Source organism: Poeciliopsis prolifica, unplaced genomic scaffold, assembly GCF_027474105.1.
Source record: "Poeciliopsis prolifica strain line A6 unplaced genomic scaffold, Auburn_PproV2 SCAFFOLD058, whole genome shotgun sequence".
NCBI lineage: Eukaryota > Metazoa > Chordata > Actinopteri > Cyprinodontiformes > Poeciliidae > Poeciliopsis > Poeciliopsis prolifica.
Window position 1 is genome coordinate 598,135 of NW_026562433.1, and position 26,709 is coordinate 624,843.

General features: G+C 41.7%; 3 protein-coding genes and 1 long non-coding RNA gene across 5 annotated transcripts in view; 2 read left to right on the plus strand and 2 right to left on the minus strand.

Moving 5' to 3' along the window:
- Positions 1-1,091: 1,091 nt before the first annotated feature.
- ankrd53 (ankyrin repeat domain 53) lies at positions 1,092-4,384 on the plus strand. Its single transcript, XM_055060289.1, has 6 exons — positions 1,092-1,150; positions 1,402-1,474; positions 2,169-2,371; positions 2,585-2,749; positions 2,823-2,943; positions 3,399-4,384. The coding sequence occupies exons 1-6, from the start codon at positions 1,107-1,109 to the stop codon at positions 3,945-3,947; spliced, it is 1,155 nt and encodes a 384-aa protein (XP_054916264.1). The 5' UTR covers positions 1,092-1,106; the 3' UTR covers positions 3,948-4,384.
- A 3,360-nt stretch (positions 4,385-7,744) lies between these two features.
- On the minus strand, positions 7,745-11,608 carry tex261 (testis expressed 261). Its single transcript, XM_055060290.1, has 6 exons — positions 11,427-11,608; positions 10,068-10,147; positions 9,827-9,980; positions 9,594-9,661; positions 9,408-9,510; positions 7,745-8,675 (listed from the first exon to the last, which is right to left on the minus strand). Exons 1-6 carry the CDS (start codon positions 11,494-11,496, stop codon positions 8,560-8,562), a joined length of 591 nt encoding a protein of 196 aa, XP_054916265.1. The 5' UTR covers positions 11,497-11,608; the 3' UTR covers positions 7,745-8,559.
- Positions 11,609-13,899: 2,291 nt separating this feature from the next.
- The window catches only part of shtn2 (shootin 2), a 44,278-nt gene continuing 31,468 nt past the window's right edge, over positions 13,900-26,709 (minus strand). For both annotated transcript variants that reach the window (XM_055060309.1, XM_055060308.1), the window contains exons 11-17: positions 25,926-26,073; positions 24,773-24,828; positions 15,130-15,227; positions 15,026-15,046; positions 14,874-14,927; positions 14,632-14,770; positions 13,900-14,174 (exon numbers count right to left, since the gene is read on the minus strand). In XM_055060309.1, coding sequence (XP_054916284.1) covers positions 14,020-14,174; positions 14,632-14,770; positions 14,874-14,927; positions 15,026-15,046; positions 15,130-15,227; positions 24,773-24,828; positions 25,926-26,073 — 671 coding nt within the window. In that variant the 3' untranslated portion in view covers positions 13,900-14,019. The remainder of the gene's footprint in view (positions 14,175-14,631; positions 14,771-14,873; positions 14,928-15,025; positions 15,047-15,129; positions 15,228-24,772; positions 24,829-25,925; positions 26,074-26,709) is intronic.
- On the plus strand, positions 21,467-23,193 carry LOC129379502 (uncharacterized). Its single transcript, XR_008608188.1, has 4 exons — positions 21,467-21,731; positions 22,314-22,363; positions 22,465-22,622; positions 23,088-23,193. It is a non-coding gene; the product is annotated as an uncharacterized LOC129379502 (long non-coding RNA).

Here is a 26,709-nt window from a genome sequence, read left to right on the forward strand (position 1 = left end):
CAGGATGTATCCGTCTCTCCGCCATCCGTCACACAAAGCCTTAAGCTGCATGTGGGTTCTGGATAAGTACTGAATAGACATGCGGATTCAGTTTAATGGTAATAAAAAAAGAATGTTTATGTTGTTTAAATCAAAATCAGACATTTGTTTAGATCGCTTTAGGTAGAATTTGTACCTAAATTGACAAACTATTTTCAATTATGTATTTTCTATAATTTGTGAAGAAAACATATATTGGACAAACAAAAAGTTTAAAAAAATAAATAAAACATTACAATATCATAATAACGTCATATTATATTGTTCAAACGTGAAAAATATTGTTAGAACGATACAGCGACAATGCCGTGTAACTCTATTTTTTATACTTTATTTCAAACAAATAACATGAACATACATACAAATGTTAACTCAAAGACAAATATTAAAATATTATAATAAAAACAAATGAAGAACAATCACAGATATTGAGGGTGTAAAGTCTAGAAAGGCAAAAGTTAAATAAATATATACATTGGTAAAATAAAATGATGTGTACTTTTTCAGTTAGGTTTTCGTAACAAAGTCAAAAATATATTCAAATGCATATGAAGAAGGGTATATTATAGCGAAGAGAACATTAAGGCAAAAAAAGAAGAAAAAGAATAACAGACAGATCTGCTTATGAGTTACATTTTTGGAGAAGTTTTTTTTTCTTATTATTAAAGTTTTTCAACAGAGGCAATATACATTTTTAAGTCAGTTTCTTGAAAATTACTAAAAGAGGGGATTTTTTTCACTCCCATTTCATCTCGTGAACAAAATATTTTCAATTAGGTTCACTAAATTCATTTCATCTAAAGAGAAAGGTGAATTGTTAAAGATGAGTAAAACACGTAAATTTGATAAAACAATATTTTTTTCCCTTTTTTTCTGAAACGAGTTTTTTACAAGCCTGTCCAAAAAACACTGCAGTGTGAGAACATTCCCCGAATAAAAGTTCACCATCTCCGTCTTCACGCTGACAAAACAAAGAGCAGCTCACCTGCACGACAGCTGCCGTACGCAGCTTTCAGCAGCTTACGACAGGCGTGCGCGTGTATCGGTAAGACGGTTCCCTGGCAACCATGGAGCGCTCCCCACACAAGCAGGAAACGAGGCCGCGGACGAGGTAAGAGCAGGTAAACAACTTAAAAAAAAACATGGAAACTTTTGACGTTTTTTCGCTTTTCTGAAGCCTTGGGTCCGAGTTGTTCTCCCCCCCCCATGAGTTATCTCTGAATGCAGTCGCGTACTGAAACATTTTACGTTACCCATATTGTGAAGTTAAAGTTTGTTTATGTTGGCAAATGAAGTAAAATCCTCCCTCCTAGCTTCAGTTCTGAGGTTCTACAGCTCTGTCGTTGTGGTTCTGATTCGCAGGAAAGGTTCCCGTAAAGCTTCGTCTGGTCGGCCGGTGCTGCCGGATGTTGACAGCCTCGAGTTTCTGGCGGAGGTGAGGACGGACTGGGCACATCCGAACCTGCCGCCATGTTTGATTCGTTTCAATAAACAAAACACGTGTAGATGATGGTGACTGTCGCACAGAACCGCTTAGGGTTTTTATTATTTAACGAGAGTATATCAAACGTGTTTCTCTATTTCTGAGTAAAGTGCAAAAAAAAATAAAAAAATCATTTCATTTCAATATTTTACATGTTTGGACAAAAATGGAAAGTCCCAATAGATGACTTTCTAATGTCATCTATTTCATCCATTATTATCCAATTACCCCTTCATTCATAAGTCTGATTTTTCTAACATTCTGTACATCCATTTTTCATTCATTCATTCATTTTAACCAAGAGTCAGTGCATACATACATGTATCCATTACAATGTTCCTTAGTCCAGCTGTCTATTACTTCATCTCAGTCTGTTTTTTTTTTTTGCCGGGTTTATATTTACAGCCATAACATCGTCAGCCATAAGGACAACATTTTTTGTTTTAATGGTTATAAACTTGGCTAAGACAAACTGAACACTGACTTTAGAAAACATTTTCCAGGTAGCAATGTCCCAGAACCCTGTAAAAATGAACCATCAGTGCAATCAAATACAAATAGATTTCAGAGTGCCATTAAATCAGGATCACTGTCTATTATGTCTGTTTAAAGCTGCCTTATAAAAATGCTTTTTCACTTTGTCCAGGAGAACCTCCCAGCCCTGCATGTAGCTTGCCTGTACGGTGAACTGCAGACTATCCGGCTCATAATAGAGGCCAGGCCGCTGTGGGTCAACCTCAGAGATTCTAAAGGTCGCCAGCCCCTGCACGTCGTTCTGTCCTCAAAACGGTTCTCTGACACACACACCGTTTGCAAATACCTGATGGAGCGCCGAGCTGCTATCGACGGGTCAGGCCCCTTCTTACAGAAATATTCTCTTTATGAACATTGGTATTTGATTCAACTGCATTTTTTTTTTTTACAACCAACTGGATTTAAGAATTATTGACTGTAAAACAAATTAATTCATCAGTTAATTAATTTTTTAAAAAAGCACAGTGTGAATTTTAAAAAGAAACGTTTTCTTTTGTTTGTTTTTGTTTTCTTTTCGTTCCATGCTAGCAAAACAAATTCAGGGGAAACCCCGCTGCACATTGCCGTCACCAGGGGCCTCTACAACTGCGCGGAAATGCTGGTGAAGGCCGGAGCGGATATTTTGGCGAAGGACAAAATGGGACTGACGCCTCTGGACATGGCGCACATCTGGAACCACAGGAAGATAGCGCGGTAGACGAACCGAAAGCGCCTCAAAACGATCTTAAGTCGGACTGATTCAAACCGAGCCCCTCTGTGTTTTCAGGTTGTTGAAGCACAGCTTGTGGCATTACAAAAAGTTGGAAGAAATGGAGGAGATAACGTTTGCCCAGATATTATACAGAGATCTCATAGATCTGGTCAAGCAGAAAAATCTGGACAAACAGGTGAGTGCGTAGCATCTACACCGCAAAACATTATCATAGAATTAACTACGAAGTCTCCGTTAAGGCATAAAACTCTAGCTTCAGTTATATATCACAAATAAAATGACATTAATAAATTAAAAACCATTAATAGGATTCGGTAGCAGTAAAACCCAATCCTTCTCCAATATGCCACAATTATGATATCTTCCTATTTATGAGTATCGTGGCAAAATATCTTCATTCTACTCTCAGGTTACTTATTAATGCAGTAAATTCAAAGATGTACTTACAATACTCCTTTAGGTACGAGTATTACTAATAGTTCTCTTAGTTGAATTGATAACAATATTGATGTTGATGATAGAATTATATGACATATCAAGATAATTTCCCATACTTAGCATGAACCATTTAGCAGTTTGAATTGTTAAACGTTTGGACATTACTTTAACTTCTGATTTTTGCTTCAACAGTCCTTTATCGAAGAGATGTTTGAAGAGTGGGCGAAGAAGAAAGGCTTGCCTCCGCCGAAGACGCTTACGCCCAGGTCCAAGCCGTCCAAATACCACAATTGGTGCAGCTCACCAGAGCAGAGCAAGAGGCAACCAAAACCTGCCAAAGGGGAGTCCAAACGCATTCAGAAAAAGAAGAACATCTCCAAAGCACAGCAGAAGCCCTTATGCGAAAGTCCCTGGACTGTCTTTGGCCTCCACCCAGAGAAACCCTCCACAGACCCAGACCTCAGGAAAGACGTCATTTTGTTAAAGGACAGCATCAACAGGCTTCACTTCATGACCAAATGGGACACGGCGCCTCACCTCGCTCCCAACCTGCCTCTGGATACGATTCAGAGGTTGTTGTTTCCCAAAGCGTTTTCTTCTCGGCTCCACACGCCACGGGACTTTGAGCCGCGGGACATCACGAATGTCAAGCACAAAGGATTCCCTCAGGGAATTAGCACCTCTCCCTGGACAGAGATTCTCATGCACCTGGTTGAAGTCCTGGAGCTGGGACACTACTAGTCTTCCTCACGTCCAGGCAATAAAATTAAGTTTAACATCCCATAGAAGATGATGTAGAAAAAACTTTGAGGCTTCGCATGTAGATGTTGTTAGAACAACAGTCTTCCTGAGTAAAACAACTTTGATCAAATATCTGTCGGATTACCCAAAGTGCACAAGTTCCAACCATTAAACCCCCAAAGAGATGATTTGTTCCCAAATAACAGAAATGATAAGATCAGACAAAGTGCTTGTTCCACATTAAGTAGGTCGACGAGGCACAGTGAAAAAGCAGTGAACTTATTTCACCAGATTTTATGTTTGCTAGCAAAAGCATCGTGTCATAATGTGCACCGCTGGGGTGTAAATGTGCTACACAAATAATCCTGAGCTCCACAAAATAACAAGTCTGCTTGATCTTACAGCTAAAGAAGGTCCCTATAGTGGACACACTGTTAGATTGAAGGGTTTTTTTTCCCCCATAAAAAAGATTCCAGTCATGAAGAATAATTTCCAAACTTTCCCATTTTTTGTACATTTCAACAAAAATGTCAGAGTTAGTTTTTAAAAACTGAATTTAGTGCAATATCCTGGTTTCACAAGAGCACACATGACATTTTTTGGGTTTTAATGAATCTGATAAACCTGAAATAGAGTTCAGCTGTTCTAGATCGATTTGCTTGACATTTCCATCCTTCAGCCCAACGCGAGGTTACAGAGCATCAAGATCTTATTGCACAAAGGAGTCAGTTATGAGAAGTGTTAGAGTAAATATACTCATTGCTCAATGACAGGAACCAAAACCAGAAGCCTTTCCAAAACTAATTTAGGCAAAGAGCGGTCAGTAAAGTACTTTCCAGCCAGTCCATGTTATATTGTACTCATGAAAACACTCTCCTGTATCCATTTCTGAAATATGGAGGAAGTGCAGTTAAAGCACAGAGCACCACCAGCTGAGGAACATTAGCCCGACCGTCGGCATTCTGTTCAATCCCGCTCGATTCTCATCTCCCTTGAGTGCTCTGCCTGGCTTTTCTCCCATTGAACTGGATTCCTCCATGTTCCTCTAGGTCAGTGCTTCTCAAATAGTGGGGCGGGCCCCCTTTGGGGGGCGCGGTGCGATACCTGGGGGGGCGCGTGATCCTGGGGAACAGGCTTTTTTTTGGCCGAACTAGTATAAAGTGTAATTGCGCACAGTAGGCGGCAGTGGCGCTCTCATTGTTACTTCTGTCACGTTTGCGACAGTGCAACATTTTACGACTTACAAGACAACAGGTTTGCCTTGGTTGGCAGTGTTAAGTCAAAAAGCTCCGACTGCGTTCTGTCTATGGCCTCCGTTATTCAACAACCCCCAACATGAAAAAGTTTTTCACAGGGATGAAAAAAAAGCGGAGAGAGACAAAGATAATGAGACAACAGAAAGTCAACCGAAAGCTAAGAAGAGGAAATACGACAAATCTTATTTAGCGCTTGGCTTCACTGTGACTACAGTTGGAGAAGAGGAAAGACCGGTGTGTTTGCTGTGTCTAAAAATGCTCGCAGCGGACAGCATGAAGCCAAATAAATTAGCGCGTCACTTAAATACGTTACATCTCAATCACGCCGATAAGCCGCTAGAGTTTTTTCAGCGAAAAAAATGTTAATAAGGAAAAAATGTTATGCAGAGATGGATAGCCACGGTGGGGAGTGGGGGGCGCGAATAGTTTTCTTCTTGCTAGGGGGGGCGTAACGGAAAATAATTGAGAAGCACTGCTCTAGGTCTATGAGCGAACAGAAGAAGTTGAGAATGACGTTGATGTTCTGCTATGCTTTAGAATTGAAGTCATCCTGTAGGTTTAGCAGTGGGAGCGGAGAAAGTGAACAAAGCTTTTCAGTCCATGTTGACCGTGTGTCCACATATCGATTAACGTTAACGGCTGCCTCGTTCAGCTCGATCACTTTTCTATGGTGGAGAACGGTTGGCTACAGCACAAGCAATTTCCAGTAAACTTCATAGTATCAGACTGGGGCAGTGCATACAGAAATATCTGGAGCAAACATTAGCCAAACAGCATGAAATTTAAAACCCCAACAATTAGATTGGCAAAGAACTTTTCAAGTGATTTGTCGTGGTCTTTGAAAAGTTGGAATTATGAAAGAAACGTGTAGACTTTAGAGAGCCGCTGCATATCCCAGGGTTTGACAATGCGCAGCCAAAGTGACAAAGCCAAACATGTCGTGCTCTCCAGATGCTACCCCAATGAAAGCAGGGCTGGCACAGGGTGAGTGAAAGGTGAGAAAACCTCAGTGAACTGCGTCGCCTGTCACAGATGTATGCACTTCCACTGATCTGCCCCGGGGGAAATGAACCAGGATCCAGGTGAGGGGTTCTGAACAAGCATGCGAGTTGGAACCACAGGTCACAAGTCTGTCAGCTGAAGGCGTTTGGTGTTCTGGAGTGCGTGTGTCTTTTTCCTTTACTTTACGAAGCACTTCACACCTCCGTCGGGGTCGGAGTTCACACCTCTATGAACCCGGTGCTCCCCCCTGTGACCAAGTCACATGAGTCTGGACTAACATTATCCCGTTCAGTTCGACAGGCGAAGGTCAACTGGATACACTGACCTTATTGAACTGGAGATTATGACCGCAACACTTTGTTTCCTTTAAACATCAAACTAATTCCACAAATTTCTTTCACAAAATTATTTATTTCACATCTGTGCACATACCGACCTATGATGAATTTTGTGAAAACGGTTTCAGCCGCTTTTAACGTTTCTTTTATAAAATCAGTTTGCAGCTTCTGTCCTTCGGTATCAGTAATCCTGCAAAAAAAAAAAAAATTCATTTCACAGGTTTGATTTGACATAAAAAGCTTTCATGTCAAATGTAGTGTTAGGTACTTTTAGAACAACAAAGCTCTCTTACTATAACATTAAGACAAGTCGCCGGTCGTCAGTGCTGCAGAGTCGTGACCGGATGTAGGCGACTGGGTCAGTGAACGCAGTTCCCAGTGAACTTCATTGAACTCACAGTTTACATACGTGACAACCAAATGTTAGCGATTGGGTAAAATCAAGATCCAGTTGTTCCGAAACTTACAACAGGGTTCACCACATTTCTCAATAGCCCCGGGTCCAGGTTGTGTATGAAACAAAGTGCTGGTTTATAATCCAGCTCATTTTGTTCCAACCAACCTCAATTTCGTGCCGTTAGACACTTTTATAGTCATGAACGACGCAAAAATGTTTTCAGTTTATATGGAAAGATAATTAACCAGGTTTTCTTTACTTGTCATTGACTGAGGTTCTGACCAGTTGGCTCTTCTGACCCCGGATTTTACGATCCCTGATTAATGCATAAATGCATAATAACTCAGTAACCTTCTGATAACCTGCATATCGGGCTTATTAGAATCTCATCACAGCATTTTCTTAAATGAACCGATTTTATAAAATTGCTTTAAGACCTTGGCTGTCAAATCTGGTAGACAAAAAAAAAAAACTTCCACCATCAAGATGACTTGTGTTAGGTATGAAACGTCCAAAGTTGTTATTATTAATTGACTTGGTAGTTAGGTACCAATAGGTGTCTGTTGCCAAACAAATGTCTCCAAAAACAAGTGCAAATTGCCACACAATCTGTCCAAAACATCCCAAAATGTGAAGAAACGTCCTCCAACACATACAAGAACACAAACGTGGAGACACAAACTGACGCGCTGCTGCTATGAAACATCCCCAACCCAGCTCAGATGAATGAAACAGTCGCGTCGTCCAGGAAACAATTCATTTACACCCCTCCCCCCATGCGGTACAAAAACCAAAACTGCGAAATGAACAAACACCCAGTTTAATTGATCCAGAGAAAAGTGAGGCTTTGAAATTTGAGACCTACAATATGCATTTATCTGAGCGATTTTGTAGAAAATAAAGCTACAAAGTATATTTTTATTAGGCTACAATATTATGAAAGTCATAATATTTGTTTGACAACTCCCTCGCAGGCTCTCAAGTAACCCTTAAAAGCGATTGCTGGATCTCTTGTCAGTTTCGGTAGCCGAGGCGTTTGACATGTTTTTCGCTGTGCTTTCTAAGGTTATCGCTTTTCATACCATTACTCATTCGCTCTGATCTATTTTACTCATTTAGTGGAAAATATTTCACCCCTCCGCGCGACTTTGGTGCTACCTTGAAGACTTAATCAGACAAACACAAAAATGACAAGAATAAATCTTTAAAAGAAAATCCAATTATGATTTATCCAACCGCAACAGGTTTGTCAGTTTGTCACTTAGTATTTTAAACCCCTCTGTCAGAATTGCTTTGATACTAAAGCTTAAAAAATATGTCGATGATACAAAACAATCACTGCGCTACAGTCATGATCCCTAAAAACAAGGGTCTCAAAGAGGTGCTCTTGGCAGTCGCAACAAACCCAAAGATGAACATGGCCTTTGTAAACTCAATTAATCATCCAGCATCCAGGCTGTTTATTGGTCCTTCCTTTTTGTGCACTTCCTTCCACGTTTTGGCCACTGCTTAGCTTCAGTCCAATCCACAAAGGACTTCCAACGTTCTTCTTGCTCCGCCGCTTCTTGTCCAACTTCTCCACACGCCTACGCATCCCCGGCCCCCCGAATCCGAGGCCGTCAGTACATCTTCTGTCGGCTGGGCAGTACCGCCTCCTTCAGGAAGGAGAATATGAGGAGGATCCCAGACCTCTTGCCCCGCTTGCCCTTGGTGAAATAATTTGACACAACGTCGTCTGAAAAAGAGCAACACAGACGAAGAATAAATCGTCAAAGGGGGGGCTTCAAACGAGCTGAAGTGAACGGGTAGGTCGAAAGAAAGAAATCTGGTACAGACAAGAAAATAATTGTGGTGAAAATGAGCCTCATCCTCCTAGTAACAAAAAAAAAAGCTAGCAAACGCATATTAGCAGTTATTAGCTAGTAATCTTAGCATCAACTGAGCCACAGAGTCCAATGAAGACGTCTGTGCATAAATTTCTCCCAGACAAAAAAGTCCTGCAAGGAAAAAACAACTACATATCAGACATTAAACAAGCACTGCCACAGCAAAATTTAATATGCGACCATCAGATTTAAGATCAATGCAAATTTTTGTAATAAATTTAAGACAATTAAAGGCCTTAATTAAAAGATGAACAAATTTAAGACTTTTTAAGGATGCGCAGGCATCCTGTATTTAAAATATTTCCGGTCATGGTTAGCGTTAAATGACATATATCCACATTTTAACAACCTGACAGAGATTTTTACCCACGTCTGATCTGATCGATGGACTAAAATCGCCTCAGAAACACAATCCTCTTATCAGTTCCAAAAATGTTGGGATGTTTGTGAGTAGAAGTTAATATTGGAAAAAAAAAAAAACAGTAAAGCAAAGGCACATTTTTCTCTCGGTTGCATGTCAGGTGTAGGCTTGGCAGGTTGTACTTGTGCTGAACTATTTTCAGCTAGAACCAAATTCTCACCTCCTTGCAGCATGGTGGACGGAAGTACATTTTCTCCCGCTGACAGCGACACGAAGAAGGCAAACGGGATGACCCACAGGCAGATGGTGAAGTAGGACAGCACCTGGTACCGGTCAGAAAGAGTCGGTAAGAAACTGGACAAGAAACACATTCCCATGCTCCCAGAGCTGTAATGAAATGCAATACCTCTGAGAACGGGTAATACTCTTGTGCAAAGTACTGGAAGGCCATGTAATGGTTCACCACCACCAACACTGCAGTGTAAAAAACAGAAATCACATTGAAATCAGTAACAAGTGACCAGAAGCGGCTAATCAGGCCTCAACAGTCAGTGTGTTGCTTTATTATATAAACATTTTCTTCAGTGTCGGTGAACTCTGTGACAGAATATAATGAAACCTGATCCAAGTCGTGCTCACCGCAGGAGAGAATGAAGTTGGGAGAGCTGAGCAGGATGTAGGGAAAGGTTCGCAGGAGGCCAAAGTACACCAGGTTGGTGAAGAGGCCGACGCCCACCATGAACAGAGGGAAACCTTCAAAGACGTACAGACACACCAGCACGCCTGTCGAGAACTGGACGTAGATTCACACGCAGTGAGACTCCAGTACAACTGGACCGCACGAATTCAAAAGTGCGTCGTTCCGCACCAGCATACTCACCAGGATCATGTATTTTATTATTCGACTTGTGGCTACTGTGTACTCCTCTATTAGTTCTGCCAGGTAGTATAGGCCGGCCGCTGGTGGGAGACAGAAGGTAAATAGCTGGGATTACGTAGGCTGCAAAACATCTCCGATGCAAGACTGGAGTCAGACTGGAGTCCAGTCAAAACACTAACAAACAAACATTTCTCTAAAACTGAAACTTGATCTTTATTAACCATACTCACCTCTCCACCAGTTAGATTAGACCAAATAGCACACAATCTTATCTTTACGAACGGTTCAATATTTGTTGGTACGGTTTAGTGTTTGGTATTTGCACAATTTGAAATAATCCATAGTAGCGTGTCGGGGAAACGTAGGTCAGAGTAGTAGGAGACATTTTTTAAGACTTTCGTCTAGTTTAATTTAGCTTGAGTTAAAATCCTCAAATACCCTCTGATGCACAACTAATTAAAAAAATGTAGGAAGGATCTGGCTATCACTCTGGTTTAGCTTGTAGTTTCACTGAAACAATTTGATTTAATTGGATTTTTCTGTTTGTTTTTTTGTCTTTTCCTAACCAGCTTCTCTTTAGAAAATACTTTTCAACATAATATAATTTCATTATCGAATAGCAAATTTAACGAGCCCCAGAAGAAAACTAAAACAAACTGCAGCATCGACAAAACTTATAGGTGTGCAAATATCTCCTACTGAAGCAAACTTATTCAATAAAACAAATGAATAAGTCATCTCTGGATTGTTTCTTCGGTCCTATATAAAAAACAATATTAAAGTCTATTTTTTTCTCTCTCATAATGTTTCACTTTAGAAAATAAAGAGGCCTGCCTGACACCAGCCAGCTAAACTGATCCTCAAGTCTAATATTGTTGGTTTGTTTGTTCTGGGCAATAATTTATTAATTACTGAGTAATATCAGTAAACATTTGTACTTTGTTTCCACATATAATCAACTTCCCACTGACTTTGTGAAACTGAAAGCAATGTTCTCTTCAAGTTTCGGTTTGCTGCTGCAACTCTGATCTTCGAGTTAATCGAGTAATATCAGAGTTTGTTCTAGATTATAAGATTAGTTTTACAGTAAACCCTCAAGGAACTAAAGAAGCTTGGAATTAGACGCCAGCTAGCTAGCTGATTTTCAACAAATTTACACATAAATTGGATCTTCTGTGTGGCAATCACCCCGGTGATGTAAAAAAAAAAAAAAAAAAAAAAAAACTGCGACATTAATCTTGTTTATCGAAGCTCTGCTGACGTTCACCTGAGCTGATTCACCTGTTCACGGCGTTAGCATTACCAAGCTAATTTGAGCCGCTGCGTTATCAGCTGCGGGCAAACTCAGCTTCAACTCACCTATCGCTAGAGTGACGAAGGACACTTGGACGATCAGCGACAGCCAGCTCAGTAAATAAATAAACCACATCTCTCTGCATAAGCTACAACACGCACAATAAAGAGAATAAAGGCTGAAATAAGCTAGCTGCCTGCTAGCGCTGGTCAGAGCTCTTTCCGCTGTGTTTTCAGCCCGAGTCAACAAGTGCAGGAAAGAAGGGAGTTCTTTTTTTTTGTTTTTTTTTTCTGACGAGAAGGTTGCGACGCTGTCGCTACAGCGCCACCCGTGGTAGGAGCAGGGATTGCGATTTTGTCAATAAAAGTTAAATTGTAAGTTGTTTTAATTAGAAACGTTGAACTAGTTTGCTCACGATTGAAACTATGACTTTGAAAAGACGAAGTTAAAACCAGTAAATGAACGGATTAAAGGAAACTTAGCAAGACGAGACAATTCAATTAAGGTTTCTCCAACAGTAGCAACAGGAATGGTTCTGGCATCACTCGACTCTGATTGGTGGTCTCACAGATCGGGTACAGTGCCTCTTTACACATTTCTTCAATTTTTGATACACCGAAGAGTTTTAAATCATTAAACTAATTTTGATATCACAAAGGCAGCATGAGTAAGTAAACAAAAATAAATCATAATGTCATTTATTAAGGAAAGAAGCTATCCAAACCCACCAGTCAAATAACTAAGATAGTTATTTGCCCTCTAACTGTAATAACTGGGTGTACCACCCTTGTTGGCCATCAAACATTTGCTGTCAATGTTTGTTTCACATCAACCTGGAAGAATTTTGTTTGACTCTTCATAGCAGAACTATTTTTTATTTACCCTCACTGGCATGTTTTCAACCATGCGCTGCATGTATAGGCTGCACCATAGCATCTCAGTCAAGTTCAAGGACAGACTTTAACTAGGCCACTCTAAAGGCTTCATTTTGTTTTGTTTTTTCGAGGAATTCAGAGTTGGAAATGTTGGCATCATTGTCGTGCTGCATGAAGTCTTGCTTGATTCGGACCTGATAGTCAGACATTCTCCATAAGGACTTTTTGATAAACAATAGAACTTGTGTTTCCATTAAACGTAACTTATTTCCATCATGTCAGTCAGTTGTAGTTCAAACGTAACAGGAAGCACATCTTTCAAAAGTAAATCCACAGAACACTTTTTTTTTTTTCCCAAAAGCCTTGAAGACCATCAATATGTGTTTTGTTGAATGAATCTTTAGCATGTCTGGTGTTCAGTTTGCAATGTTCATGTCTTTTTGTTATACAAATTTCTCAAGTTCGTACATGGAAACGTATCAAGAGCTGCAGGCCTTAACGTAACAGAAAAACTAAATAACCTATGAGGACTTCAACCTTAAAATGGAACAGGACTTCTGCTTTAAAGCGGCTTCTTCCAAGAATACTGAAATGGTTCAAGATGGGATTTATATTTCATAAATTCTGACATCTAGATTATGAGTGTCATACTTATTTCAATGATATTTAAATGACCAGAAAAGTTGTCTCCATAGAACATGTTAAAAGGAAAAGAAACACAAATTTACGCTATTCTTCCCTCTTTATTTGCGTCATTAACCCACACTCACTCACACATCAAGGATGCACACACACACACACACACACACACACACACACACACACACCACACACACACACACACACACACACACACACACACACACACACACACACACACCACACACACACACAAACAGTGTCGATTCAATAAACAAAAACAAAAAAAGCAGATGCCATGCATTTCTACGTCTTAAAAGGCGCCACTTTTAAGACCCGGGGTCCAAAACAATAAAAAATGCAGACCTGGGCGTGAAAAAGGCAAGTGTTAAATAAGGTAAATATATAATGCAAAACAGCGTGAAGACACTAAAACGGTGTCAGAGTGAAAGGTGAGAGGAATGTCCTCTTTTCTTCAAATGCTTTCAGCTGAGGCGTACAGACGGGCAGCGAGGAGCAAAGGTGTGTGCATTCATTCATCCATGCACCCATATATATATGTGTGCAGCATTTGAGGAGAGGTGAGAAAACTAAAGGAGGGGGGGTGGAAGCTGCATTTATTTAAAAACTTTCAGGAGGGGAAGCCGTGGCTCTTATCTCAGCGACGCCTCCGGACTCGGGGTGTGACAGCCTTAATGTGCCAGAATAAGAGGCAGCCTGCATTCTGCTGCCGGATCACGCTTCGGGAAAGAAAGAGACACCCAGGGAGGGAAGTGGGCGAGGGTATTCATAGAAGGGTTTTAATGGCTTTGGTCATCTTTTATCTAGTTTCTGTTGAGAGAGAGAGAGAGAGAAATAATCCTTTAACCTACATCTGGTGAAACATGAAGGAGGGGGTGTGAAGGCTGCTGGACATTAAATAGAGCTGAAAAAGCTCAGGTATACGTCACAGCAAGGTCAAACATCACTCTGTAGCCAGATCCTTTGATTTCCATAGAGTAAAATGACTAAAAGAAGAACAGAATGGTTTATTTAACGTGTTTTATTTGAACGTTAACCAAAACTCAGGCAGTGACCATTATAGCTACTGGAGTGCGTCTTTACGTTATGATGGCACGTTTGGCTGGAGAGGCTGCCGTACGCCTCAGCGCTGGCTGATGATCAGCGCTGAGGCTCTGATGCGGGAATCTCTCTTCTCCCGGTTTTGCTTCAGCCTCCGGAGCACAGGTGCACTGCCGCTCTCGCCGGCCCAGGGACAGTCGCCTGCTGCTGGGGCGCGCTGCGGCCCCGGCTGGAGATCTGAGCGAGAGATCAGCACAGATTCAGGTTAAGCACGAAGCCAAAGAAGGAGAACTGCAGGACGCACCGGAACACGTCCGTTCGGACAAAGAGGTTCGTTTCGGATGTGCGCGGCGCTCTCGGCCTCCGTCCTTCCACGGTTGGACGCCATGCAGCATTTTCTTATTTTAAAGATCAAATTCTTTCACTTTTGTGTGGATAAAATCGCTTTCAAGTGACATTTTAACTACCCAAGCTCCATTTTCATTCAAATATTTTAGATATACTCTGCCAAAAAAAAAATCAGCAAGGTGAATTTTCTGCAAATCATTACACAAAACGTCCCCCAGAAATCTGCCACTAGGTGATTCCACAAATACTGAATGGAGGGATCCCCAGTATAACAGGAGAAGGTTTTTCAAAAAAATGTGAAAAACGTAAAATCTCCGAGCACAGAGGACAGTAAAGGTGGCTGTACCGCAGGTCTGTTGGTCCTGATTTTCTCCCATCGCTCTTCTTCTCCTCTGGAGGACCAGCTGCAGCTCTGCCTCCCCGACGTTCCTGCCGATGCCCCTCCTGGAGGGCACCCTGCGGAGGTGCTGCCGTTTAATGTTGTCCTGTGACAGCGGGCGGCAAAACAGCGCGAGAAAGTGATAAAAATAGACAGAAAGTCAGCAGCTGTTCGTCTCGGCGAAGTTATGAAAGCTGGTGGTTTATTACCAGCATTCCCTTTAACTCCAGGACAGCTGACTTTCTGTTTTCACTCCCCTGGTCCTGTAGGAGAATGCGGTATTTGAAAAATAAACATTCTATTAAGAATCGCATAATTCTTCTTATAAAGTGAAAGAGAAAAACACTAATCTATAGCTGACCCTCCATGAGCTGTCTTCTTCCTGCAAGCAGAGGAGATGCAGATACTCAAGACAGTCGATCAGTTTCATCTTTAGATCAGCGTCGTTCAGAACGCATTATTTACCTGGATGTTTTTTATGGGCCTCAGGACAATGCCTTTCTTTATTCTCTCCATCATTTCGTCCACTGCCTTTGCCTTGATGTCCTTCAACGGCGCTGGCCCTTAAAGAAAGTCAAGTCACACGCATTGCATCATGGGAAGGAGGCAGCAGAATAACTGCTTTAAAAATAAAAAAAAAACCTCAGTCTTCAAGCAAAGCAACATGGATGACTTTATGAGCTCCAAAAACAATGAACCGAGTTCAGCTTTTAAGCACCCAGCCAGCACGCATGAGTGGGCCCCACTTGTGTTTGATGTGGGCTACATGGGTAATGAGTGGGCATGGGTTTTATCTGGGCGAACTGTATGGGACACATATGGTTAACCTAAAATGAGACCCATATGGGCTGGCCCATATGGGCTAAATGCATGGGCCCTATTCAGCAACTAGGTGGGCTATCTGGGAATGGGATAGTACTGGGCAACACTATATGGGGCCCATGTGGTTTCAGTATCATGGGCCCAACATGGGAAGCCCATGTGGGCTGACCACATTGAACCCACATGACATCAGCATGGGCTGACCATATATGGGTTAGACCTGGGTGTGGATATGTGGGCCCCAGTCCTTTTTTAAGTGGGCTATCTGGGAATGGGATAGTACTGGGCAACAGTATGTGGGGCCCATGTGGTTTCAGTATCATGGGCCCAACATGGGAAGCCCATGTGGGCTGACCACATTGAACCCACATGACATCAGCATGGCTGACCATATATGGGTTAGACCTGGGTGTGGATATGTAGGCCCCAGTCCTTTTTTAAGTGGGCTATCTGGGAATGGGATAGTACTGGGCAACAGTATGTGGGGCCCATGTGGTTCTAGTTTCATGGGCCCAACATGGGAAGCCCATGTGGGCTGACCACATTGAACCCACATGACATCAGCATGGGCTGACCATATATGGGTTAGACCTGGGTGTGGATATGTAGGCCCCAGTCCTTTTTAAGTGGGCTATCTGGGAATGGGATAGTACTGGGCAACAGTATGTGGGGCCCATGTGGTTTCAGTATCATGGGCCCAACATGGGAAGCCCATGTGGGCAGACCACATTGAACCCACATGACATCAGCATGGGCTGACCATATATGGGTTAGACCTGGGTGTGGATATGTAGGCCCCAGTCCTTTTTTAAGTGGGCTAACTGGGAATGGGATAGAACTGGGCAACAGTATGTGGGGCCCATGTGGTTCAGTATCATGGGCCCAACATGGGAAGCCCATGTGGGCAGACCACATTGAACCCACATGACATCAGCATGGGCTGACCATATATGGGTTAGACCTGGGGTGGATATGTAGGCCCCAGTCCTTTTTTAAGTGGGCTAACTGGGAATGGGATAGAACTGGCAACAGTATATGGGGCCCATGTGGTTTCAGTATCATGGGCCCAACATGGGAAGCCCATGTGGGCAGACCACATTGAACCCACATGACATCAGCATGGGCTGACCATATATGGGTTAGACCTGGGTGTGGATATGTGGGCCCAGTCCTTTTTTAAGTGGGCTATCTGGGAATGGGATAGTACTGGGCAACAGTATGTGGGCCCATGTGGTTCTAGTATCATGGGCCCAACATGGGAAGCCCATGTGGGCTGACCACATTGAACCCACATGACATCAGCATGGGCTGACCATATATGGGTTAGACCTGGGTGTGGATATGTGGGCCCCAGTCCTTTTTTAAGTGGGCTATATGGGAATGGGATAGTACTGGGCAACAGTATGTGGGGCCCATGTGGTTCTAGTATCATGGGCCCAACATGGGAAGCCCATGTGGGCTGACCACATTGAACCCACATGACATCAGCATGGGCTGACCATATATGGGTTAGACCTGGGTGTGGATATGTAGGCCCCAGTCCTTTTTTAAGTGGGCTATCTGGGAATGGGATAGTACTGGGCAACAGTATGTGGGGCCCATGTGGTTCTAGTATCATGGGCCCAACATGGGAAGCCCATGTGGGCAGACCACATTGAACCCACATGACATCAGCATGGGCTGACCATATATGGGTTAGACCTGGGTGTGGATATGTAGGCCCCAGTCCTTTTAAGTGGGCTATCTGGGAATGGGATAGTACTGGGCAACAGTATATGGGGCCCATGTGGTTTCAGTATCATGGGCCCAACATGGGAAGCCCATGTGGGCAGACACATTGAACTCACATGACATCAGCATGGGCTGACCATATATGGGTTAGACCTGGGTGTGGATATGTAGGCCCAGTCCTTTTTAAGTGGGCTAACTGGGAATGGGATAGAACTGGGCAAAACTATGTGGGGCCCATGTGGTTTCAGTATCATGGGCCCAACATGGGGAGACCATGTGGGCTGACCACACTGAACCCACATGACATGAGCATGGGCTCACACTGAACCCACTGTGGGTTCAGTGTGGTCAGTACATATCCACGCCCAGGTTGGACCTGGGTGTGGATATGTAGACCCCAGTCCTTTTTTAAGTGGGCTAAATGAGACAAAATTGTAGAACAATGTACAGGGGTTGGACAATGAAACTGAAACACCTCTCATTTTAGTGTGGGAGGTTTCATGCCTGAATGGACTAGCCTGGTGGCCAATCTTCATGAATTGCACATTGCAACAGTAAGAGCAGAGTGTGAAGGTCCAATTAGCAGGGTAAGAGCACAGTTTTGCTCAAAATATTGCAATGCACATAACATTATTTGGGACATACTGGAGTTCAAAAGAGGGCAAATTGTTCACCAAGACAGCAAGTCTTTGTGATTATCAAGAGCCAGTATCCAGGGTAATGTCAGCATACCACCAAGAATGACGAACCACATCTAACAGGATTAACTGTGGATGCAAGACGAAGCTGTCTTAAAGAGATGTTGGGTGCTAACCCGGATTGTATCCCAAAAACATAAAACCACGGTGCCCAAATCACGGTAGAATTAAATGTGCACCTCAACTCTCCTGTTTCCACCAAAACTGTCCGTCGGGAGCTCCACATGGTCAATATACACAGCCGGGCTGCTATAGCCAAACTTTTGGTCACTCGTATCAATGCCAAACGTCGGTTTCAATGGTGCAAGGAGCGAAAATCTTGTGCTGTGGACAATGTGAAACATGTATTGTTTTCTGATGAGTCTACCTTTACTGTTTTCCCCACATCCGGGAGAGTTACGGTGTGGAGAAGCCCCAAAGATGCATTCCAGCCAGAGTGTTGTATGCCAGAGTGAAGCATGGGGTGGATCAGTGATGGTGTGGGCTGCCATATCATGGCATTCCCTTGGCCCATACTTGTCCAAGACGAATTGATGCTGTATTGGCCTCAAAAGGAGGCCCTACACCACGCTAATAAGTTATTGTGGTCTAAAACCAGGTGTTTCAGTTTCATTGTCCAACCCCTGTAGTTAACCTGTCACTTTCAAAATTTTGACTGTATGTCAAAGCAAAAGCTGCAAGAGCAAGATTCTCAAAACTTGGAAAGAATTACCCGAGATGTCAGCTTTATAGTCTTTGCCAAGGCAATTGTTACTCAGCTGGCCTCTAATGGAGTTGATGTAAGGTAAATTGTAGAATTTAATTTTTTCCTTGTAGGAAACCTCGACGATAGGTTGGTGACCTTGACCATTGTCGAGGTCTCCAGGACGAAGGTGACCTCGTCTTGGAGATCACCCAAGGATATATTTTGCTGATAGAACAGAACATCCATGTCTTCCTAATGTTTGAACCTAAAACATGTTCACTGTGTGATATCTATGCCTGGCTCATTTACAAACACTAGGCTTCCAGAGGACCAGGATATTAAAACATTAAAAATAATTCTACAATGCTTTATTTTTTTAAACCAGTTCAGTATTGCTCTAGCCACACTTTGAACCCTTAACATTTTTCATGTTATTATTTTATGCTAGAACAGTCCAGTCCAGTCTCCAAGCCAGTACGCATGAGTGGGCCCCCCCTTGGGTTTGTAGTAGGCCATATGGGTAATGAGTGGTCATGGGTTTTATCTGGGCAAACCTCATGGGACACATATGGTTAACTAAAATGGGACCCCTATGGGCTGGCCCATTTGGGCTAAATGTATGGGCCCTATTCAGCAACAATGTGGGCTAACTGGAAATGGGACAGAAATGGGCAACACTATTTGGGGCCCATGTGGTTTCAGTATCATGGGCCCCACATGAGAAGCCCAATGTGGGCTGTCCACATTAAACTAACATGACATGAGCATGGGCTAACCATACATGGGTTGGACCTGGGCAGGAAAATGTAGCCCCTAGTACTTTTTTTCATGGTCTAAATGGGACAAAATTGTAGAACATTTTAATCGACAATGTGGTTACCCTGTCACTTTCAAACTTTTCACTGTATGTCAAAGCAAAAGCCAGTTCAGTATTGCTCTTGCTACACTTTGAACCCCTAACTTTTTTTTCATTTTATTATTGCAGTCTGAATGTCTTAAAACATTTTTGAATAATCTGTTTGAAATATATACGTAAACTCATATTCTGGTGCTTACTCAAAATTAAGCACAGAGTGGTCATGGTTGAGCTTTAGTCCTTGTTTTATTTAATAATAATAACTTTTTATTTTATTTTTATTATTATTTTTTATCAATTGGATGTTTAGACATCCATAGAGTTTACTGCAGCCTGTTCGCAGCAAGATTTAAATTTTTATTTGGACAAGACCATTGTGAAATATCACAAAATGTTTAGAAAATAAACAAAACTCATTAGCAAGTGAGAGACAAGAGTAAAATTTTGAGCATCTGTTTTTTCATATATTTGCAAACATTTTCCAAGTCATCAGTATAAATAAAAATAAAAAATAAAAAAACGTAACATTTCTGTTAATGATTCATTTGGTTCCAATTACCTTTTTGTTCATTGTTTGCTCTGAGGCACCGTTGCCAATAAAGGTTGGTGAATTGAAGTACCGGTAGGCACTTTACACATCCACTGAAGAAAATAGTTCCAAAACATATTTGAATAAGGAGGACAACGAAATGTATTTATTTACATTGAGAACTTTTGCTACATCGGTTTTACATTTGTTAAACCGATGTAGCACTCTCAAAAATTAATCTTGTGTTTCTTCTTGGAAAACGTAAATGACCCGCGGATGGATATGCGGTTTCAAAATCAAGCCTGTTCTCTTCATCAGTCCGTTGGCGCGGAGTCTGCCTGTTGGCTGATCTACGAAAGAATCTGTAAGTATGTTTCTTCTGTTTTACCTAGTACCAAATTTTAGGGAGAGATTTTAAATCGCTTGTTAAAAAAATTGTTGCTCGTAACAAATCGGACGACAGTATCCCAAAAGAGACTTAATTGTTATTGTTATTTTTGCTTTTCTTTAGGGTGATACTTTTTCTGATATTGCTAACACACACAGCTACACACAATAAGCAGATTTTAGTGCAGACCGATTCAACGCAGCGTTGTGGGCCAAACCATTTTCAAATACCGCCGCCATTCTATTTGTTGAGCTGCCATTGGTTCATTTGAGCGCCAACGAGGTAGAATGAATCGGTTCACTGAAGAATCTATGTTGCTAGCAGAGGTTGTTACAAAGTGTCTGGACACAATAAAACCATTTGTATGATTTAAAAAGAGTAACTATTGTGCTTTCATTCTATGTACTTGGGCTTTTAATAATCTTTCTCACAGTCACATCAGCATGCATGGGTGGGTCTCATGTATGGATTCAGGCTGGTTTGGCTGGGACCCATGCAAGATTATTATTGTCGTTTTTTTCAATAAAACTGCATTGAATCGTTTAGCTTTGGGCTATATAGGTAATGATAAGAGGGCATGGGTTTTATCTGGGCCAACTGCGTGAGGCTCAAAAGGTTAACCGAAATGGGACTCATATTGTTGGCTCAATTGGGTTAAATGTATGGGCCCAATTCAGCATTAACGTGGGCTAACTGGGCATGGGACAGAAATGGGAACACTATATGGGGCCCATGTGGTTTCAGTATATTGGGCCTAAAAGGTTTTTTGTAAATAGGATGAAGGCATTGTAGTTCATATTTTTAAATTCTTTTTTTAATTGTTGTGTGACACTTTAAAGCGTTTTGTTATGTCAGAGTTTATTTCAATCTGCCGCTATTGTGTTGGTCTAGAGTAGTCATCAGTGTCAGGGTTCCTGTGTGTGTATGTGAGTGTCGCATCTTATTTCAGCGAGGATCTTTGTGAGGAGCCCGTGGAGCTTGGCACAGGTGGAGGAGCAGCAGAATCTTCAGTCTACGCTAGTTTGACTGAAGATTCTACTGGTGTATGCTAGATGGTTGCATACACCGGTAGTCACTCTGGCCTCTCCTGTTGTGAACAGTTTTCTGAGAATGTTTCTGTGTCTACTAGAAGTCACCTGGTCTCTGTGTTTGTTCGATCCTAGGGGTTTTGTCGCCTCATTCGAGAACTCACCAGTGAATACCTGCCTGCTCGCTCCGCCGATTCCACTGCCTCCACTCCACCCTTCGAGCTTCCAGCTCTCTTCCATTCCCACCTCGCATTTACCTTCGGAACCGCTGCACACCCTCTCTCAGGAACCTGGCATCTCACACCCACGCCTCGAAAGACCCGCACCGAAGTAAGCCTGTTCCTGTTTCCCCTCCGATCACTCATTCTAAGCCCGTCATAACTAAGTTCTCGTTTCAGGCCAACCTGGTCGAGTGGTCCTCACCCTTCCGCTGATGTCCGGGAAATAGATTTTATTTTGTCCTGTTGTAAATAAATCACTCACTCATCCCTATCCAACGTGTGGTTACTGCATGTGGGTCCGTAAATTGAAACCCATCATGTCAATCAGTGGCCAAGCCTGAAACAAATATTGAAAGATGAAGAAATTCTTTTTGATATTTTTGCAATATTTAGCTAGCAGTTATGTGAAATGTACTTATATTTAATTGTAGCTCTAATTTTTTTTATATGTACAATGTTTTAGGCTTTATTAGTTACATTTATAGTGATTTTCTAAACTTCTCTTAAGAGTAATACTACTGTCTTAGTCCTGTCACGTTAACAAAGAAATTAGGATAATTGCAAAACTGTTCAGTGTTTACAATATAAGGCTTCAGTAGTTAATCTATACAAAGGCTGTTTTGCCTTAATTTTTTTATTTTTTGAAAAGTCTAAATGTTATATTGCACTAATAAAATATATATTTATGCAGGCTTCAAGAGGATCAGCGTGTGAAGATCACTTTATAATGATTTGAAAAAGGTAGATTAATATGTTAGTAAAATTAAGCACATAAGAGTGATATAATAACAAACTGATGAACAAAAACAAAATGTTGTCCTGTTATTGTCATTGTACTTAAGGTTGCCATGGCTACAGAAATTGGAGGAGCATCCTTAGATGACACAATACAACCAGCTGTGCGATTCCTCATGTCCCATGAACTGGAAGTCCAGTTCAACCTTTTTGGCCAACATTGGAAACAAGCTCTTGGACCTGCGTCTCTTTGATGTTTTGTATGGTAAATATCAGTTTTTATTGTCAGAGTAACTTTTTTTTTTCACTTTTCTTTCTTAAACATATGTTAATTTATTTTGGTTGTTTTATGCTTTTGTTTGTTATTTTTAGTAATGTTTTTAGGTTAAAAATTGAGTCTTCAATTTTTGGTTTTATTTGAACAGTATTCTTTCACTGTTGTTAAGAACTTAAAAATTTGAAGGTAATATTGTTTGCATTTCAAACAATATTAAAATAACCACAAAACCACGATAGAACCTAGTAGTTGATTTATATAGATGGATATATTTTAAATTTACAGTAAGAATATAGTTTCTGTACATAATAATGATGACTCAAGAGTCCTTTTGATTATGGCATATCTCTGCAAGCATTTTTGCCCCATGAAGGGGAGATGCAAATCTCATGAATGTTACATTGTGCTAAAATGAAACACTAATACAATTTCTACCTTTGCTTGTTATTTCAGGGGACTTAAAAGAAATTATCCATCTACAGAATCACACAAGCATACAGCAAAGACTCTCGAAGTGGTTTACTGGAGCCCGAGTGGAAGTGGAAATAGACTAGAGAGACTGCCAGTTTCAAACTCAGGTTGGGGAGGTCTTTCAAGATGGACAGTTTTCAGTAAAGTATGAGAGATTTCAAATTTAAGCATGCATATGGCATGTAGGTTATTTTTAAAAATGTTTAACAAAAATGTATTGTGAAAGATCTATATAGGTGTGTATATTCACATTGTGTGTATCAATGTGAATATACGTGTATAAAGTTATATAGATAGTATTTAGATGTATACATTTATAGACCTGTAGGAAAATATGTAGGTGTCTTTATTTGTGTGCATCTATAGATATATATTTATAGATCTGTTTATAAGTTTGTTATAGTAAACTAGCTTCTGTTATTTTCAAAGATGTCGTGAATAATTGCAGATTTCTTTTTGTGGCACCATTCCCTGAGTATTAATGAAGTTCTAATAATTGCTGTAGTGAGGTAAAAAATAACTCCTGACAATATTTTAAATTACTGAATAAAAGCCTTGAGCAAAATAAATTTTTCATCTCTTTTTTTTTATTTTTTATTTGAACACGTTTTAAGCTAGACTTTGGATTGTTGATCAAGATTGCATATCTATGAATGTAATTCACATCCAGGTTAGATGAGAATTGTTCCTACAGGATTAAGGCATCTGGGTCCCGCTGAAAGCCCAGTCAGCACCCATTGAAATCAACCTGGGCAAACCATGTGGGGCCACCATGGAACCCGTGGACAAACCCACTTGTTACCCATATTCTAGCCCAGTTCAGACCCAATTGGGACCCAGGTAAATATTCTTGACAGCACCCTAGTGGGCCACAGATGAGCCTCATGTAAGTTAACCATGTGGGACCCACTGAAAACCCAGTCAGCACCCATTGAAATCAACCTGGGCAAACCCATGTGGGGCCACCATGGAACCCGTGGAAACCCACTTGTTACCCTATTCTAGCCCAGTTCAGACCCAATTGGGACCCAGGTAAATATTCTTGACAGCACCCTAGTGGGCCACAGATGAGCCTCATGTAAGTTAACCATGTGGGACCCACTGAAAACCCAGTCAGCACCCATTAAAATCTACTTGGGCAAACCCATGTGGGGCCACCATGGAAACCGTGGACAAACCCACTTGTTACCCATATTCTAGCCCAGTTCAGACCCAATTGGGACCAGGTAAATATTCCTGACAGCACCCTAGTGGGCCACAGATGGGCCTCATGTGAGTTAACCACATGGGCCCCACTGAAAACCCAGTTAGCACCCATAAAAATTTACTTGGGCAAACCCATGTGGGGCCACCATGGAAACCGTGGACAAACCCACTTGTTACCCATATTCTAGCCCAGTTCAGACCCAATTGGGACCCACGTAAATATTCTTGACAGCACCCTAGTGGGCCACAGATGGGCCTCATGTGAGTTAACCATGTGGGACCCACTGAAAACCCAGTTAGCACCCATTAAAATCTACTTGGGCAAACCCATGTGGGGCCACCATGGAAACCGTGGACAAACCCTTTTGGGACCCATATTGCCTGCCCACTTATATCCCATATGGGGCCCACCTAGGTGTGCTGGCTGGGCAGGGAGTCGGAAAAGCAAAGAGAAGACTCACCGTTGTTATCGCCTCCGTTGACTCGACGCTTCCTGCTCCTGAGGAAATCCTGCAAGCTGCATGTGGGCAGAAAGACATCTTAGTTATGACTCTAATGGTCCCCTTACTAAAAACAATGAATAAATACGCCATATGGTCAAAGTATTTACATTCTGCCTTCTCTAGACCAGTCCTAGAGGGCCAGTGTCCTGCTAGTTTCAGATGTTTCACTGCTTTATCATTCCCGAGTCAAACAGGTTAAATGATTAGCAGGAGTCTGGAGATAATGAGGATGTGATTCAGCTGTTTGACAGATTGTGTTTCTAACCGCTCTCCAAGAGGGACTCTGCTTCTGAGGCTTTGCGTTCAACTTGGCCTGCATGTAGATGTTCAACCACTGCAGCCCTTACACGCGGGCTGCATCACAGCAAGAACACAACGGCTCACCAAACTGGCGCAGTTTCTGGTTTAAATGCCTTAGTTCACTTGAAATAAGACAAAACCGGCTTATAAGCAAGGTATAGGAGCTTCTTTTATGTCAGTAATTTCTTAATGTTGATGAAAAAGTACGAGTACCGTTGGCAGATCATTTCACTTTTAACACGGGGAAAATGTAAGAAAATGTAAGTACAATAATCTAATACTTTTTTCCTGTCAATATTGAAGAATTATTGACTTAAAACAAGTTCCTATATCTTTCTGAAAAGTTACTTGAAAGTAATTTGTATCTTATTTCAAGCTCACTAAGATATTTAGAAACCAGACCAAAAACACGTGGTGAGATTTTGTGTTTTTGCAGAAAATGACAAAAACATCTACAGCTACTGACTCATTGAACAGTAATAATAATTTCACATGGCCTACGCTAATGTTGGATGAGGTGCTGCCGTTCCCAATCGCTTCTCGGCTGTAACGACGCCACCGATCGTTGACCACGAAATACAGAGTCAGGAAGAAATTTCATGACTGGCGTTAATACGCAGATGACAAGCTATGACGCCGGTTCTGTTCGTAGAGTGGATTCTGTGATCCAAACATCTGAATTCAGGAATTTGGAGAGCTCTGCATGTATAGTGATATTTATGCTTAGGACTGTTTGTTAGTTTTAAAGAGAAAAAGATCAACTTTCATGTCATCCAATGGAAGAGAGGAGTCTGAATTTCGATTGACGTACTTGATAACAGGAGTGGCTGAAGGAAGAGGAGGAGCAGGAGGAGGAGGAGGAGGAGGAGGAGGAGGAGGAGGAGGAGGAAGAGGAGCAGTTGCTTCCTCCAGATCTTCATTTTTCTCCTCTGTGTTCATCCTTTCCTGTAAATGTTTCACTGTAAAGAAATACAAACAGTAACACTTTATTTGAAGGGGTGTGCTCAATACTCTATACACTTCATGACAACAGTCATAGGCAGTCATGAAGACTCCTTTGTGTTTATAACACTGTCATATCAGGTTTATTACAGTGTTATGCCAGTATTATGCACACCATTTCAACTGATGTGCTACCAGACAAATGAACTGCGTAGAGTTTGTCCAAGTTTTATCTGACGGTAGCTCATATATATACCTGCATAGAAATATAGTCCAGTTACGACGTTCCAGGAAATCGATTCTTAGTTCCTGCTAAATTACTAAGGTCTTGGAAGTGAGCATATTAGCACAAAAACCAAACAAAAAGGATCGCAAAACCCTTTATAACGCTGCTGCTACTCTCTGTCCTGCTGGGCCGTGATGCCGGCGAACTGACAAACACGTGGGTCTAAATGTGACGTCCTGTGTTGTCTTTGAGGAATGCGTGTCGGTTTCTGAATGGTGTGTGTAAATCAGGATCAGTGCTGTGGAAGTCCCTTCAATCTTCACTGCGCTAACTGAGTGCGCTGCTGTTCTGTGAAATACTGAAGGATACAAAGTCTGGGAAAGGCATTTCAGTGCTGCGCGATGCTGTCAGTTCAAGCATTCACCAT